This window comes from Mustelus asterias, chromosome 11, assembly GCF_964213995.1.
Source record: "Mustelus asterias chromosome 11, sMusAst1.hap1.1, whole genome shotgun sequence".
Taxonomy (NCBI): domain Eukaryota; kingdom Metazoa; phylum Chordata; class Chondrichthyes; order Carcharhiniformes; family Triakidae; genus Mustelus; species Mustelus asterias.
This window is the reverse complement of record NC_135811.1, coordinates 69,146,937-69,164,255: the sequence shown is the minus strand read 5'-3', so window position 1 is coordinate 69,164,255 and position 17,319 is coordinate 69,146,937. Positions and strand designations below refer to the sequence as shown.

At 43.4% G+C, this 17,319-nt stretch overlaps 1 protein-coding gene across 3 annotated transcripts in view; it reads left to right on the top strand.

Annotated features, from left to right (window-relative positions):
- Positions 1 to 17,319, top strand: part of cdc27 (cell division cycle 27) — a 136,407-nt gene that overhangs the window by 92,251 nt on the left and 26,837 nt on the right. For all 3 annotated transcript variants that reach the window (XM_078223705.1, XM_078223706.1, XM_078223704.1), the window contains one exon: positions 5,938 to 6,145. In XM_078223705.1, the coding sequence (XP_078079831.1) occupies positions 5,938 to 6,145 (208 nt within the window). The remainder of the gene's footprint in view (positions 1 to 5,937; positions 6,146 to 17,319) is intronic.

Below are 17,319 nucleotides of genomic sequence, written 5' to 3'. Positions count from 1 at the left end.
TCTGCATGCAGGCCTGGTTTTAACAGCCTGTATGTATCACGATAACAGGGAAATAAAACTTTTTTTCATGGTGTATTTTAATTTTTGTCATAATCAAGTAGAAAGCACTAATATTGGTTCTTTGGCAAAATGTTCTCTGCATAAACCTCTCCCCAACTGGTTTTGAAATCATTTTTAATGGCCAAACCACATAACCTGCACATTTTAGGACTGTGGGAGGAAGCCAGAGCACTTGGAGGAAACTCGCGCAGACATGGGGAGAACATGCAAACTCCACACAGTCACCCAAGGCTGGAATTAAACCCAGGCCCCTAATATGGTGAGGCAGCATTGCTAACCACTGTGCCACCCCATGTTTTTGAATTGACATGTATGACTTGGGGCCCAAATGAAATTCAGAAAAGGCAGTCACAATGGAATAAAGTGAGAGCAAACACTTGATTGTTTCTTTGGAACAACGTGGGGCGGCACGGTAGCACAGTGGTTAGCGCTGCTGCTTTACAGCTCCAGGGACCTGGGTTCGATTCCCGGCTCGGGTCACTGTCTGTGTGGAGTTTGCACATTCTCCTCGTGTCTGTATGGGTTTTCTCCGGGTGCTCCGGTTTCCTCCCACAGTCCAAAGATGTGCGGGTTAGGTTGATTGGCCGTGCTAAAATTGCCCCTTAGTGTCCTGAGATGCGTAGGTTCGAGGGGTTAGTGGGTAAATATGTAGGGATATGGGGGTAGGGCCTGGGTGGGATTGTGGTCAGTGCAGATTCGATGGGCCAAATGGCCTCTTTCTGCACTGTAGGGTTTCTATGACTTCTATGATTAAAATCAGAATTTCACTTTTGCATTGAAATTGAATCAATAAACTCTCCAGCATTATACTTTGATTCTGAAATTTTTGGGTTGGCCATGAAAAGTTGGGGTCAACTTTTAGCTGATATATATGAGAAATTATATTTTCGGCTGAAATTCATGTGGTCAACTTGCACGAGATTGACTTTTACTCAAGTATATACTATAATTGTTACTTGCATGCTTATTCTAACATTTAGATTCACAATATATTTTTAATTTAATATTGTCACATGTATTGGGATACAGTGAAAAGTATTGTTTTTTGCACAGACAAAGCATGCAGTTCATAGAGTACATAGGGGAGATGGGAAGGAGAGGGTGTGGAATGTAGTGTTATAGTCATACATAGGGTGTAGAGAAAGATCAAGTTAATATAAGGTAGATCCATTCAACCTTGTGTAAAGGCTGAACTCACTTTCTTCCTTCGGTATCTCATGTGATTGTACCCCTGTCATATAAAGTCAACCACTCGCACCTTGATCTGTGGTTTATAACAAAGACGCTCAACATTTATCTTTGCATTTTAGGACCTGCCCTAGGGCAGGTCACACTTGAGTTATGCAGGTGAGATTTATGAGCCATGTTTGAAGGGTGAGTAGCAGTTTCCCATTGGATTTGAGAAGGCATTTATCTTGGAAAAATCTTGGTTGGATTGCAACTGTTGTCCAAACCTGTGTTTTAACCTAGAACCATAGAACCATAGAAAATTACAGCTCAGAAACAGGCCTTTTGGCCCTTCTTGTCTGCCGAACCATTTTATGCCTAGTCCCACTGACTTGCACTTGGACCATATCCCTCCACACCCCTCTCATCCATGAACCCGTCCAAGTTTTTCTTAAATGTTAAAAGCATTTACCACTTTATCCGGCAGCTCATTCCACACTCCCACCACTCTCTGCGTGAAGAAGCCCCCCCTAATATTCCCTTTAAACTTTTCTCCTTTCACCCTTAACCCATGCCCTCTGTTTTTTTTCTCCCCTAGCCTCAGCGGAAAAAGCCTGCTTGCATTCACTCTATCTATACCCATCAAAATCTTATACACCTCTATCAAATCTCCCCTCAATCTTCTACGCTCCAGGGAATAAAGTCCCAACCTATTCAATCTCTCTCTGTAACTCAGCTTCTCAAGTCCCAGCAACATCCTTGTGAACCTTCTCTGCACTCTTTTAATCTTATTTACATCCTTCCTGTAACTAGGTGACCAAAACTGTACACAATACTCCAAATTCGGCCTCACCAATGCCTTATATAACCTTACCATAACACTCCAACTTTTATACTCGATACTCCGATTTATAAAGGCTAATGTACCAAAGGCACTCTTTACGACCCTATCCACCTGTGATGTCACTTTTAGGGAACTCTGAACCTGTATTCCCAGATCCCTCTGTTCAACTGCACTCTTCAGAGTCCTACCATTTACCCTGTACGTTCTTCTTTGGTTTGTCCTTCCAAAGTGCAATATCTCACACTTGTCTGCGTTAAATTCCATTTGCCATTTTTCAGCCCATTTTTCTAGTTGGTCCAAATCCCTCTGCAAGCTTTGAAAACCTTCCTCACTGTCCACTACACCTCCAATCTTTGTATCATCAGCAAACTTGCTGATCCAATTTACCACATTATCATCCAGATCATTGATATAGATGACAAACAAGAATGGACCCAACACCGATCCCTGTGGCACACCACTAGTCACAGGCCTCCACTCAGAGAAGCAATCCTCCACAACCACTCTCTGGCTTCTTCCATTGAGCCAGTGTCTTATCCAATTTACTACCTCCCCATGTATACCCAGCGACTGAACCTTCCTAACTAACCTCCCATGAGGGACCTTGTCAAAGGCCTTGCTGAAATCCAGGTAGACAACATCCACTGCCTTCCCTTCATCCACTTTCCTGGTAACCTCCTCGAAAAACTCTAATAGATTGGTCAAACATGACCTACCACGCACAAAGCCATGTTGACTCTCCCTAATAAGTCCCTGTCTATCCAAATATTTGTAGATCCTATCCCTTATCACACCTTCCAATAACTTGCCCACCACCGACGTCAAACTTACTGGCCGATAATTTCCCGGATTTCTTTTGGAACCTTTTTTAAACAACGGAACAACATGAGCCACCCTCCAATCATCCGGCACCTCCCCCGTGAATACTGACATTTTAAATATGTCTGCCAGGGCCCCTGCAAGTTCAACACTAGCTTCCCTCAAGGTCCGTGGGAATACCCTGTCCGGTCCTGGGGATTTATCCACTCTGATTTGCCTCAAGACAGCAAGCACCTCCTCCCCTTTAATCTGTAACGGTTCCATGGCCTCCCTACCAGTTTGCCCTATTTCCGTAGACTCCATGCCCGTTTCCTCAGTAAATACGGATGCAAAAAACCCATTTAGTATCTCCCCCACCTCTTTTGGTTCCATACACAGTGTACCACTCTGGTCTTCAAGAGGACCAATTTTATCCCTCACTATCCTTTTGCTCCTAACATACCTATAGAAGCTCTTTGGATTTTCCTTCACTCTGTCTACCTCTGTAACAAATAAAGACACAAAGGCTTTGATATGTAAACTCAATTTCCTTTATTCTGTAGCTACTTAAACAGCAGTAAATAGTTGCAATGCTTAAACCAAATGCTCACTATCTGTTCCTTAACTTAATGTTGATTTCCACTTGCGATTAAAACCTGGCCAGGAGTTTGTTGAACATGGAATCAGACCTTTGTTCTTTTTTTCCAGATGTTGTCTCTCTTTGAGCTTAGTTCCTGGGTTCTTCACACTGCCTTTCTGAACAAGCTCTTTGTGTTCGCAGAGTTAAAACTCCAAACGTTCCTTGGTAATCAGCCAATGAATTGATCAGAACTGCAATTGCATCATTGGATTAGGCGATAGGTCATTCGTCACTCCAGACCTCATTTCTCCAGGCCTCCTAAGTGCATATTGTTTACATTCCAATGCCCAGCTAAGGAACACTGGTTCCCAAAAATCTGTATATATCATTTCCCTGCCAAGGACAAACTGTTGCATCCAGCACCTTCTGTCCTTTGTCAAATTCCAGGTCACTGGCCACAAGGAAATCCAGCATAGTGAAAAAAAACAATTTGAACCCAAAAATCAGGTTTGCTTAGAGTCATAGAGGTTTACAGCCCAACTTGTCTATGCCGCCCTTTTTTTTTAAACCCCTAAGCTAATCCCAATTGCCCGCATTTGGCCCATATCCTTCTACACCCATCGTACCCATGTAACTATCTAAATGCTTTTTAAAAGACAAAATTGTACCCGCCTCTACTATTACCTCTGGCAGCTTGATCCAGACATTCACCACCCTCTGTGTGAAAAAATTGCCCCTCTGGACATTTTTGTATCTCTCCCCTCTCACCGTAAACCTATGCCCTCTAGTTTTAGACTCCTCTACCTTTGGGAAAAGATATTGACTATCTAGCTGATCTGTGCCCCTCATTATTTTATAGACCTCTATAAGATCACCCCTCAGCCTCCTACGTCCAGAAAAAAAAGTCCCAGTCTATCCAGCCTCTCCTTATAATTCAAACCATCAAGTCCCAGTAGCATCCTAGTAAATCTTTTCTGCTTCTTTCTAGTTTAATAATATCCTTTCTATAACAGGGTGACCAGAATTGTACACAGTATTCCAAGTGTGGCCTTAGCAATGTCTTGTACAACTTCAACAAGGTGTTCCAACTCCTGTATTCAATGTTCTGACCAATGAAACCAAGCATACCGAATGTCGTCTTCACCACTCTGTCCACCTGTGACTCCACTTTCAAGGAGCTATGAACTTGTACCCCTAGATCTCTTTGTTCTGTAACTCTCCCCAACGTCCTACCATTAACTGAGTAAGTCATTGTTTGATTGAAGATCTTAGAACATAGAACAGTACAACACAATACAGGCCCTTCGGCCCTCGAGGTTGTGCCGAGCTTTGTCCGAAACCACGATCAAACTATCCCACTCCCTATCATTCTGGTGTGCTCCATGTGCCTATCCAATAACAGCTTGAAAGTTCCTAAAGTGTCCGACTTCACTATCACAGCAGGCAGTCCATTCCACACCCCAACCACTCTCTGCGTAAAGGACCTACCTTGGACATCCCTCCTACATCTCCCACCATGAACCCTACAGTTATGCCCCCTCGTAACAGCTACATTCACCCGAGGAAATAGTCTCTGAACGTCCACTCTATCTATCCCCCTTATCATCTTATAAATCTCTATTAAGTCGCCTCTCATCCTCCTGCGCTCTAAAGAGAAAAGCCCTAGCTCCCTCAAACTTTCCTCATAAGACCTACCCACCAAACCAGGCAGCATCCTGCTAAATCTCCTCTGCACTCTCTCCAAAGGTTCCACATCCTTCTTATAGTGAGGTGACCAGAACTGCACACAATATTCCAAATGTGGTCTCACCAAGGTCCTGTACAGTTGCAGCATAACTCCACGGCCCTTAAACTCCAACCCCCTGTTAATAAACGCTAACACACTATAGGTCTTCTTCACGGCTCTATCCACTTGAGTGGCAACCTTCAGAGATCTGTGGATATGAACCCCAAGATCTCTCTGTTCCTCCACATTCCTCCGAACCCTGCCGTTGACCCTGTAATCCGCATTCAAAATATCTTTCAGCATATTAAAAGTTCAAACTCCATTCAGTCACACAACCAAAATTACAGAGCCTTTCAATCCCTTTGTGATGACGTCATGGAGGAAATGGCGCATACACCCCCACTGGATGTCAACTCAATATTCAGAACCAGGATTTTGGTGCTCATTTGCCGGGACTGGCATGACAACCTTTGTGCCTCTGAGGCGGAAATATCACCTGTGAGCCAGTGAAATCAATAATTATACCTGAAAATTCTAAAGCTCTTTCAAGGGAATCATTTTTTCAAGTAAACCTTGTGTGAAAGCCGTTTAATCCCTTGTATTAGTACTTGTTTGGGTGCAGCTTGATTGAATTTTGCTGGATGTTATTAAGCTGTTGTTGAGCAGTTACACTTGGGTGGTGTAGAAATGCTTGTGCTCGTTCATCTTGTAATGTTCTTCAGCTGCCTATGTGTGCTAAGCTTTGTGTTTGTTTTCAAATAGGAGAACAGTAAAAAGCTGAAGATGAAGTTTCCACCTAAAATTCCAAACAGGAAGCCAAAAAACAAAACTAGTAAAGGAGGCATAACACAACCAAACCTCAATGACAGTTTAGAGATTAGCAAACTGGATTCTTCAGTCATCTCTGAAGGCAAAGTCTCCTCAGTAACACCTCAAGTACAGGCCTTTAATATACAAAAAGCAGCTGCAGGTGAGTTCCTGTCCTGGGGAATAACCTTTGAAAGGGTGGGCTCAGTCTGTTCACAGACTTCAAAGCACATGTAATGAATGCAGTGATTATCTGTGACCGTGTCTTATTTGGATATTGTGGTAGATTTTTAATCATTTAACTTGGGTTCATATCTGTGTGACCTTGTACAAGGTGGATGCAGATGACTGAGGTGGTTTGATTTATCCGGGACAAGACCTTGCTCTTTCCCCTTTCCTCAATCAGCATGTCATTTAATTTAAAATGAGTCAAGATTTTTACCCTTTTACCCTTCTTTCTGCCCTTTTTCACATTTTCTGATTTCTTAGTTTTGGAGTGTTCTATGAAGGTTGGATACTGTCTGAGATGACTTTACATTGATCACTAAATCTATGGGTATAGATAGCAGGAAATGTGTCGATGTTTTATCACAGCTGTGCTCAATCCTGGCTTTGCTCGAATATTCTCACCCCTTGCAACAAGGCTTATTGATGAGCAGGAATCCAGATTGGTTTAGTTATCTTCTCCAACATCTTTCCTGAGAGACCTGGAGCAGCGAGCAACTGTACCTTTATTAGCTGACACTCAATCATAAAATAAATACCAACTCAATCATACCTTGCCTATTGAGGGAAAAACCCTGCATTTGAGCATTATCGGACTGAACTTTAAATAGTTCCAATATTTTTGATCCACTATCCTCCTGACAAAAGTTGCTCCTATTAATCGCTTTGTATGAAATCATAGAAACCCTACAGTGCAGAAGGAGGCCATTCGGCCCATCGAGTCTGCACCGACCACAATTCCACCCAGGCCTGACCCGCACATATTTACCCGCTAATCCCTCTAATCTACGCATCCCAGGACTCTAAGGGGCAATTTTTTAACCTGGCCAATCAACCTAACCTGCACATCTTTGGACTGTGGGAGGAAACCGGAGCACCCGGAGGAAACCCACGCAGACACGAGAATGTGCAAACTCCTTCCAATGAGATTGTTCTTGCTGTTGGACGGGAACTTTCCCGATTGTTACTTGTCTCCTTTTTCTAGTGCCTTTATACTGTGAAGTAATAATCTTGATAAAATGCTATCTAGGTATTTATTTCCTTGTGTATATAACTCTGTCAGGCCTCTCCTCAATCACCCACCTTTTGAAAGCTGAAGCCCTCCAGATTGCTGCAGTGTTTTTTTTATTCATTCATGGGACATGGGCGTCGCTGGCTGCCCAGCATTTATTGCGCATCCCTAGTTGCCTTGGATGGCAGTTGACACTTGGCAGTTAAAGGTCAACCATATTGCTGTGGCTCTGGAGTCACATGTAGGCCAAACCAAGTAAGTTTGGCAGATTTCCTCCCCTAAAGGACATTAATGAATCAAATGGGTTTTTCCGATAATGGTTTCAGGTCATCAGTGGATTCTTAATTACAGATTTTAAAAATTGAATTCAAATTCCACCATCTAGTTAGCACTGCTGCCTCATGCGCCAGGGACCCGGTTCGATTCTGGCTTTGGGTGTCTGTCTGTGTGGAGCTTGCATGTTCTCCTTGTGTCTGCATATGTTTCCTCCGGGTGCTCTGGTTTGGTCCCACAGTCTAAAGATGTGCAGGTTAGGTGGAGTAGCCACAGTAAATGCGTGTAATTACAGGGATAGGGTAGGGATTAAGCCTGGGTAAGATGTTCTTCCGAGAGTCGGTAAGGGACTCAATGGGCTGAATGGCCTCCTTCTGTATTGTAGGGTTTCTATAGTTTTAACAGAGGCTGAGGAATGAGATTTGCAAAATTATGTAAGCCTTGGGAAAGAAGAAAAGGGCTTCCATTAATGTAGTGTATTTCACCATCTTTGAACATCATAGAGTGTTTGTCAGTTAAAAAGAATTCTGGAATCTACTCTCAGCTGGAAGGAAACAAGCCAGCCAATATGCGCGCAGCAAAGAACCATACAATAACAGTACCAGGTAATATTTTGATGTTGCTTGAGAGGTAAATGTTGACCAGGACTGGGTAGATTTCACTGGTTTTCTTAAGATTGTGTTGTGAGGCAATTGAGACAGATGTTGTTGAGCTAATTAGCTTAGTTCTTTGAACAGTTTTCAGTTTGTTTAATCAATACTGCTGCATATCCTTTCTTTTGATAGAATAGTTACAGCACAGAAGGGCGTTGTTTGACTTGTCATGTCTGTGCCAGCTCTCTGCAAGAGCAATTCAGCCGGTCCCATTCCCCATGTTTCCCCTGTAGCCTTTCAAATCTTTTCTATTTCAATAATTATCCAATTCTCCTTGGAAGGCCTCGATTGAATCTGTCTCCATCACATTTTCAGACAGTACATTCCAGATCCAAGCCTGTCATCATAGAAAAACCTTTTCATTGTGTTGCTTATGGTTACCATGGGAACCGATGCAGGAAGTCAGAGACAAGTAAAGTGGGGACAGAAACAAAAGGCAGTAAGGGGAAAAGTGGAAGGCAGAGAAACCAAAGACAAAATCAAAAAGGGCCACATTACATCATAATTCTAAGAGGGCAATAAATCCCAAAAAACAAGAAGCCTGAAAGCTCTGTGTCTCAGTGTGAGGAGCATTTGTAATAAGGTGGATGAATTAACTGAGTAGTCATTAATGGATATGATGTAATTGGGATCACAGAGACCTGGCTCCAGAGTGATCATGGACGGGAACTCAACCTCCAGGGGTGTTCAATATTCAGGAAAAATAGATGGCAAGGAAACGGGGGTGGGATCGCATTGCTGGTTAAGGAGGAGATTAACACAATGGTAAGGAAGGACATTCGCCTAAATGTGAAATCTGTATGGTTGGAGCTATAGAACACCGAAGGACAAAAAAATGTTAGTGGCAGTTATGTGCAGACCACCAAACAGCAATAGTAAGGTTGGGAATGGTATCAAACAGGAAATTAGAGATGCTTACAGTTATTATGGGTGAGTTCAATTTTCATATTGATTGCTATCTGTTTGGTGAGCCCAATGCAATGGAAGAGAATTTCCTGAAATGTATAAAGAATGGTTTCCTCGACTAATATGTCGAGGAACCAACAGGAAAGCAGGCCATCCTAGACTGGGTAATGTGTAATGAGAGAAGATTAATTAGCAACTTTGTGGTGCGAGATCCTTTGGGGAAGAGTGACCATAATATGGTAGACTTCTTCATTAAGATGGAGAGACATAGGTAAGTCTGAGACTTGGGTCCTGAGCACAAGGAAAGTTAACTTTGATGGTATGAGACGTGCATTGACTAGGATAAGATGGCAAAGGATAGAACATATCGAACATAGAACAGTACAGCACAGAACAGGCCCTTCGGCCCACGATGTTGTGCCGAGCTTTATCTGAAACCAAGATCAAGCTATCCCACTCCCTATCATCCTGGTGTGCTCCATGTGCCTATCCATTAACCGCTTAAATGTTCCTAAAGTGTCTGACTCCACTATCACTGCAGGCAGTCCATTCCACACCCCAACCACTCTCTGCGTAAAGAACTACCTCTGATATCCTTCCTATATCTCCCACCATGAACCCTATAGTTATGTCCCCTTGTAATAGCTCCATCCTTCTCAGAAGCCTTTTGAAAGTCCAGGTCCACAACATCCACTGGTTCCCCTTTGTCCGTTAGCCTGATGTCTGTTGTGGGGAAGATGCTGGAGTCAAGTATTAAAGATGAGCATTTGGAAAGCGGTGACAGGATCAGTCCAAGTCAGTATGGATTGACGAAAGGGAAATCATGCTTGAATTTTTTGAGGATGTGACCAGTAGAGTGGACAAGGGGGAACCAGTGGATGTTGTGGACCTGGACTTCCAAAAGGCTTCTGAGAAGGTCCCACGCGAGAGATTAGTGAGCAAAATCCAAGGTCATGGTATTGGAGGTAATGTATTAACGTGGATAGAGAACTGGTTGGCAGACAGGAAGCAGAGAATGGGAATAAACGGGTCCTTTTCAGAGTGGCAGGCAGTGACTAGTGGGGTACCACAGGGTTCAGTGCTGGGATCCCAGCTATTCACAATTTCCATGAATGATTTGGACGAAGAATTGAATGCAATATCCCCAAATTTGCAGGTGGCACTAAGCTGGGTGGCAGTGTGTGCTGTGAGGAGGATGCCAAGAGGCTGCAGGGTGACTTGGAAGGCTGGCTAAGTGGGCAAATACTTGGCGAAAGCAATATAATGTGGATAAATGTGAGGTTATCCACTTTGACAATAACAGGAAGGAAGAGTATTATCTGAATGGTGGTAGTTTAGGAAAAGAGGAAGTGTAACATGACCTGGGTGTCATAGTGGAACAGTCGCTGAAAGTTGGCATGCAGGTACAGCAGGCGGTGAGGAAAGCTAATCCATGCTGGTCTTCATAGCAGGAAGATTTGAGTATCGGAGTAAAGATGTCTTGCTGCAGTTATACAGTGAGTCAACCTGAGGCAGGAGCAGTGTTCCGAAAGCTCATGATTCCAAATAAACCTGGTGTTGTGAGACTTCTTGGTGAAGCCACACCTTGAGTATTGTGTGCAGTTTTGGTTTCCTCGTCTGAGGAAGGACATTCTTTCTCTTGAGAGAGTCCAGCAAAGGTTCACCAGACTGATTCCTGGAATAGCAGGACTGACATATGAAGAGAGACTGATTGACTGGGCTTGTACACTGGAATTTAGAAGAATGAGAGGGGATCTCACAGAAACATATAGCCACCTCACTAATATGCCCTTTTGCTTTCAGAGATCTATGGACAAAGACGCTAAGGTCCTTTTTTCCACAGGTTCCCTTTGTCCTACCATTCATTGAATACTTTCTTGTCAAATTATTCTTTTCAAAGTGTTTCATCTCTCACTTTTCAAGGTTAAATTCCATCTGCCACTTATTTGCCCATTTGACCATTCGTCTATGTCTTCCTATAGCCCAAGACACTCAGCCTCTCTGTTAACCACCTGGCCAATCTTTGTGTCATCTGCAAACTTGCTAATCCTACACCCCACATAGTCTTCAATGCCATTTATATAAATGACGAATAATAGGGGGTCCAACACAGATCCCTGTGGTAAGCCATTGGACACTGGCTTCCAGTCACTAACGCAGCTTCTGTCATCACCCTCTGTCTCCTACAACTGAGCCAATTTTGAATCCACTTTATCGAATTACCCTGTACCTCATGTGCTTTTGCCTTTTTTATAAGTCTCCCATGTGGGACCTTGACAAAGCCTGCTGAAATCCATATAAGCTACATTGACTGCACTACCCTCATTTATACACCTGATCATCTCCTCAAAAACTTCAATCAAATTTGTTAGGCAGGACCTCCCTCTAACCAAGCCATGCTGACTATCCCTGATCAGGTTTTGCCTCTCCAAGTGGAGGTAGATGCTCTCCTTCAGATGTTTCTCCAATAGTTTCCCTACCACTGATGTGAGACTCAGTGGTTTGTAGTTCCCCGGTTTATCTCTACAACCTTCCTTAAATAGTGGGACCACATTAGCTGTTCTCCAGTCCCTCTGGCACCTCTCCTGTGATGTGGCGATGCCGACGTTGGACTGGGGTAAACACAGTAAGAAGTTTAACAACACTAGGTTAAAGTCCAACAGGTTTATTTGGTAGCAAAAGCCATAAGCTTTTGGAGCCTTAAGCTCCTTCTTCAGGTGAGTGGGAATTCTGTTCACAAACAGGGCATATAAAGACACAGACTCAATTTACAGAATAATGGTTGGAATGCGAATACTTACAGCTAATCAAGTCTTAAAGGTGCAAACAATGTGAATGGAGAGAACATTAAGACAGGTTGAAGAGATGTGTATTGTCTCCAGACAGGACAGCCAGTGAGACTCTGCAAGTCCAGGCAAGGTGTGGGGATTACAGATAGTGTGACATAAACCCAATATCCCGGTTGAGGCCGTCCTCATGTGTGCGGAACTTGGCTATCAGTTTCTGCTCAGCGACTCTGCGCCGTCGTGTGTCGCGAAGGCCGCCTTGGAGAACGCTTACCTGAAGATCAGAGGCCGAATGCCCGTGACCGCTGAAGTGCACCCCAACAGGCAGAGAACAGTCTTGCCTGGTGATTGTCAAGCGGTGTTCATTCGTCTGTTGTCGCAGCGTCTGCATGGTTTCCCCAATGTACCATGCCTCGGGACATCCTTTCCTGCAGCGTATCAGGTCGACAACATTGGCCGAGTTGCAAGTGTATGTACTGTGTACCTGGTGGATGGTGTTCTCATGTGAGATGATGGCATCTGTGTCGATGATCCGGCGCGTCTTGCAGAGGTTGCTGTGGCAGGATTGTGTGGTGCCTCCAGGAGAACAGTGACCACGACACCACACAACCCTGCCACAGCAACCTCTGCAAGACGTGTCGGATCATCTCACGTGAGAACACCATCCACCAGGTACATGGTACATACACTTGCAACTCGGCCAACTTGTCTGCCTGATACGCTGCAGGAAAGGATGTCCCAAGGCATGGTACATTGGGGAAACCATGCAGACGCTGCGACAACGGATGAATGAACACCGCTTGACAATCACCAGGCAGGACTGTTCTCTTCCTGTTGGGGAACACTTCAGCGGTCACGGGCATTCGGCCTCTGATCTTCGGGTAAGCGTTCTCCAAGGCGGCCTTCACGACACACGACGGCGCAGAGTTGCTGAGCAGAAACTGATAGCCAAGTTCCGCACACATGAGGACGGCCTCAACCGGGATATTGGGTTCATGTCACACTATCTGTAATCCCCACACCTTGCCTAGACTTGCAGAGTCTCACTGGCTGTCCTGTCTGGAGACAATACACATTTCTTTAACCTGTCTTAATGCTCTCTCCACTCACATTGTTTGCACCTTTAAGACTTGATTAGCTGTAAGTATTCGCATTCCAACCATTATTCTGTAAATTGAGTTTGTGTCTTTATATGCCCTGTTTGTGAACAGAATTCCCACTCACCTGAAGAAGGAGCTTAAGGCTCTGAAAGCTTGTGGCCTTTGCTACCAAATAAACCTGTTGGACTTTAACCTGGTGTTGTTAAACTTCTTACTGTGTTTACCTCTCCTGTGGCCATAGAGGAATTGAAAATTTGGGTCAGAGTCCTGTAATCTCCTCCCTTGCCTCCCACAGTAGCCTGGGGGACAATTCATCTGGACCTAGAGATTTGTCCACTTTTCAGCCTGCCAGCACCTCCAATACCAATACTTCACATCCTTTCTGAAGTGTGGTGCCCAGAACTGGACACTAGTCCATTTGAGGTTAACCTAATCTCTTTGCCTTTTACTCCATATCCCTTTTATAACTGCTTTTCAGTCAGCTCTGTTGTCTTCATGGTTTGCGCCCACATACCTCCAGGCCCAACTGATCCTGGGTTGCCTTTAAAATTGTAACCTTTAATTCATATTGTCTCTCCTCATTCTTCCTACCAAAGTGAATCACTTCAAATTATTCTGCATCTGCCACTTGTCCAACCGCTCCACAAGCCTGTTTATGTCCTCATGAAGTTTATCACAATCTTCATAATACTTCCAAGATTTGTGTCATTTGCAAAGTCTTTGAAACTGTGCACTGTATATCGAGAAAAGCAGGGGCTACAACACTGGCCTTGGGGAACCCCAGTACAAACCTTCCTCTGGCCTGAAAAACAACTGTTCACAATTACTGCTTCCTGTCACACAGCCAATCTTCTATTCATGTTGCTCCTGTGCCTTTTTTTTTGCCATGGGCTGAAACTTTGTTGACATGCCTGTCATGTGGCATCTAATCAAAATGCCTTTTGGAAGTTCATGTATATCCCACAAACTCCATTATCTCTCTCGAACCTGTGGTTATCTCATTGAAAAATTCAGTCAAGTTCATTAAACACAATTTGCCTTTCAGAAATTCATGCTGTCCTCTGGCACCACCCCTGTATTGCAAAGGAATGGATGGTTTTGGTCAGTGTCACAACTTTCCCATCTTCCTTTCCTCCGTATCCTTCGGTGTATTTCATCTGATCCAGTGAGTTGTCAACTTGGTGCAGCCAGCCTATCTAATAGCACCCCTATCAATATTTAGCCCATTCAATGTCTTGACTTTCTCTCTCACTGACTTGAGTGGCAGCACCTTCCGCATTGGAGACAGATGTAAACTACTCGTTTAGTACCTCAATTATGCCTCCTACCTCCAAGATTACATTCCCTTTAAAGTCCCTGATTCGTCCCACTCATCCTTTTACCACTCTTTTATTCTTTGGATGGCTGTGTTCCTTTTATGTTAGACGTCAGTACCTTCTCGTACATCCTTCTTGCTTCTCGAATGTGTTTCTTCACTTCCCCTCTGAACCTACTGAGTCAGCCAGGTTCTTGCTTGTTATCTACCTGACATGTACTCTTTTTGTGCTCCATCTTACTCTATCTCTTTTGTTATCCAGGGAGTTCTGGCTTGAGTTGCTCCATCTTTCCCTCTCTTGGGTATATACTTTGTACCTGAATCTGTATCTCCTCTTTGAAGGCAACTCATTCTTCAGTTGCTGCTTTACCCAATCTTTGATTCCAATTTAGCTGGGCCAAATCTGTTCTCGCCCTGTTGAAGTAAGCCCTCCCTAACTGTTTTTACGCTGGATGGTTTCTTATCCTTTTCCATAGCATCGTAAAGTTTAGGTTAGCTATCATCACAGTTGCCTCAATGTTCCCCTACTGGCATGTGATCTCCTTGACTCCCCTCATTCTGCAGTAGTCCACTTTGTCATTGGACTGTAAGCATACTGATGTCAAAGGTTTCCTAACATTGCCTTGAAATTCTTGTCCCCTCTGCCCTTTACAGTGTTTCTATCCCAGTTTATATTCAAATAATTCAAGTCTCCCATTATAACAACTCTATAATTCTTGCACCTCTATGTCATTTCTTCGCAAATTTGTTCCTCCACATCTTTCCCACTAGTTAGTGACCTGTAGATGACGCCAAACAATTTAATTGTACAGTTTCTGTTTCTTATCTCTAACCAAATTGATTCTGTCCTTGACCCCTCTGGGACCTGCTCTCTCCAGCACTGAAATGCTCTCTTTATCATTACTTCCCCATTTTCTTTTTTGTTCTTCCCTAAATTTTCTGCACACCTAGTATCCAAAATTATTTTGTACCAAATCTTGCCCTTTTGAACCAAGTCTCTTATTTCCACACACATTTCTGTATGATATCTGCATCTACAGTTCATCAACTGTAGGTGCTTTGACGAACAGACTGATATTCTGCCAGGAGTTCTGCTTCTTGAAGGAGGTGTGGGGGTTGACTAGTTGTTAAACAAATAATGTTTAAACTATCCAAAAAGCAAGACTCTGGTGTTATGCCACATTGCCTGTTAATGGTTAATTGCAGCTTAACAATCTGTTTCTGTGCTTCTGGGCAGAATTCCTGTGTTTTTTGGTCAGAGACAAGGTGGTTATCAGCATCTCTTTCGATATAACACGTTTGTGATAGCTCAGGGTGTGCAGCCAGTTTGTCTGCACTGCCTCTGCTTTCATTGATTACAAGAAGTCTACAAAATGAGGCACACACTGTCCAAGGACCAGATCCCACTGGTTGGGTGAGAAATTCTTTTGTTCTTGTGACTCCTGGTGAGAGCTCCCAGAACAAATGGGTGATGCTCTGGTCATGTGACTTTTTTGGTTTAGCAGAAAGACCATTTTTTAAAAATATGGCAAAATAATAAAGCTTTGGATTTCTTTTATACCACTTGGAACCCAACAACTGTAAAATCTAATTTAGATCTTATTACATTCCCTCTTACTCTAACCCACCTAATAATTTGCTAATGTTAATTCTTGAACTGGTTGTCTCTCCCAATTCACTGAGTCCCTTGGATTTCCTCGCTGGGATCATCTCCCTGTTCTCACAGCTCTACCACGTTGGTTTAAAATCGCCCACAAGGACAGAAGACCCTACTCTATTTGGATGCAGCACGTATGACCTATATAGATCCCATCCCTCCCAAAACAGGTCCTAATGTTCCAGGGAATGAAAACCCTCCCTGCACCATTGTCCCAGTCACACATTCATCTGTTTTATCTTTCTATTTTCAAATTTGTCTGTAATCCTGAGAGAAATCTGGCGATGACTACGTTTGAGCTCTTCATTCTCACTCTAAACAATACCTGCAGGACCTTATTCTTGTTTCTACTAGGTTGTTGGTGTTAATATTGGTATGGACCATGGATACTGGTCACACTTTCACTCTCAAGAGTCCTTGTGGTTGTCCAGTGATATCCTTGGCGCCAGGGAGACAACATAACATCTTGGAGTCATGTCTGTGACTACACAAATGCCTGTCTGATCTCCCTACCGTAGAATTGCCAATACTCAGAAGGTTAGTTTATCTCCGATTCAAAACCTGTGAAAGGAGTGTTGACAACTTTGCACTCGACTACATGCATGTACTGTAAGGGGGTGGGGGAGGATAGAAAAGAGTTTTATAACTATGGGGAATAACAGTACAAGAACCACAGAAATAAATGTTGAAAGTAGTGGGAACAGGACGAGTAATGTTAAAAAGAGGAGCCTTAAGGCTTTGTGTCTTAATGCGCAGAGCATTTACAAGAAAGTGGATGAATTAATTGCGCAAATAAATCTAAATGGTATGATATAGTCAAGATTATGAAGATCTAGCTAAAGGGTGACCAGAGATGGGAACTGAACATCCAGGGATATTCAGTTTTTTAGGAAGACAAACAAAAAAGAAAGGGCGGTGGAGTTGCATTGATGGTTTAAGAGGAATTTAACGCAATAGTGAGGAAAGTTATTAGCTCCAACAATGTGGAATCTGTATGGGTAGAGCTAAGAGACGCTAAGGGACAAATGTTAGTGGGATTTATATATAAACCCCCAAACTGTAGTGTTGATATTTGTAATGACGTTAAACAGGAAATAAATGCGTGCAATGAATGAATCTCCTTAATTATGGGTGACTTTAATTTGCATATAGACTGAGCAAATCAAATTAGTCACAATACCATGGAGGAAAAATCCAGGAGTGTTTCCAGAATGGTTTTCGGACCAATATGTTGAACCAAGCGGACAGGCCAGCGAGGCTGGGTATTGTGTAATGAGAAAGGAATAATTGGCAATCTAGTTGTGGAGACCCCTTGGGGATGAGCAACCATAATCTTGATAAATTCTATCATGTTAAGTGGTTAGCACTGCTGCCTCACAGCGCCAGGGACCCGGCTTTGATTCCAGCCTT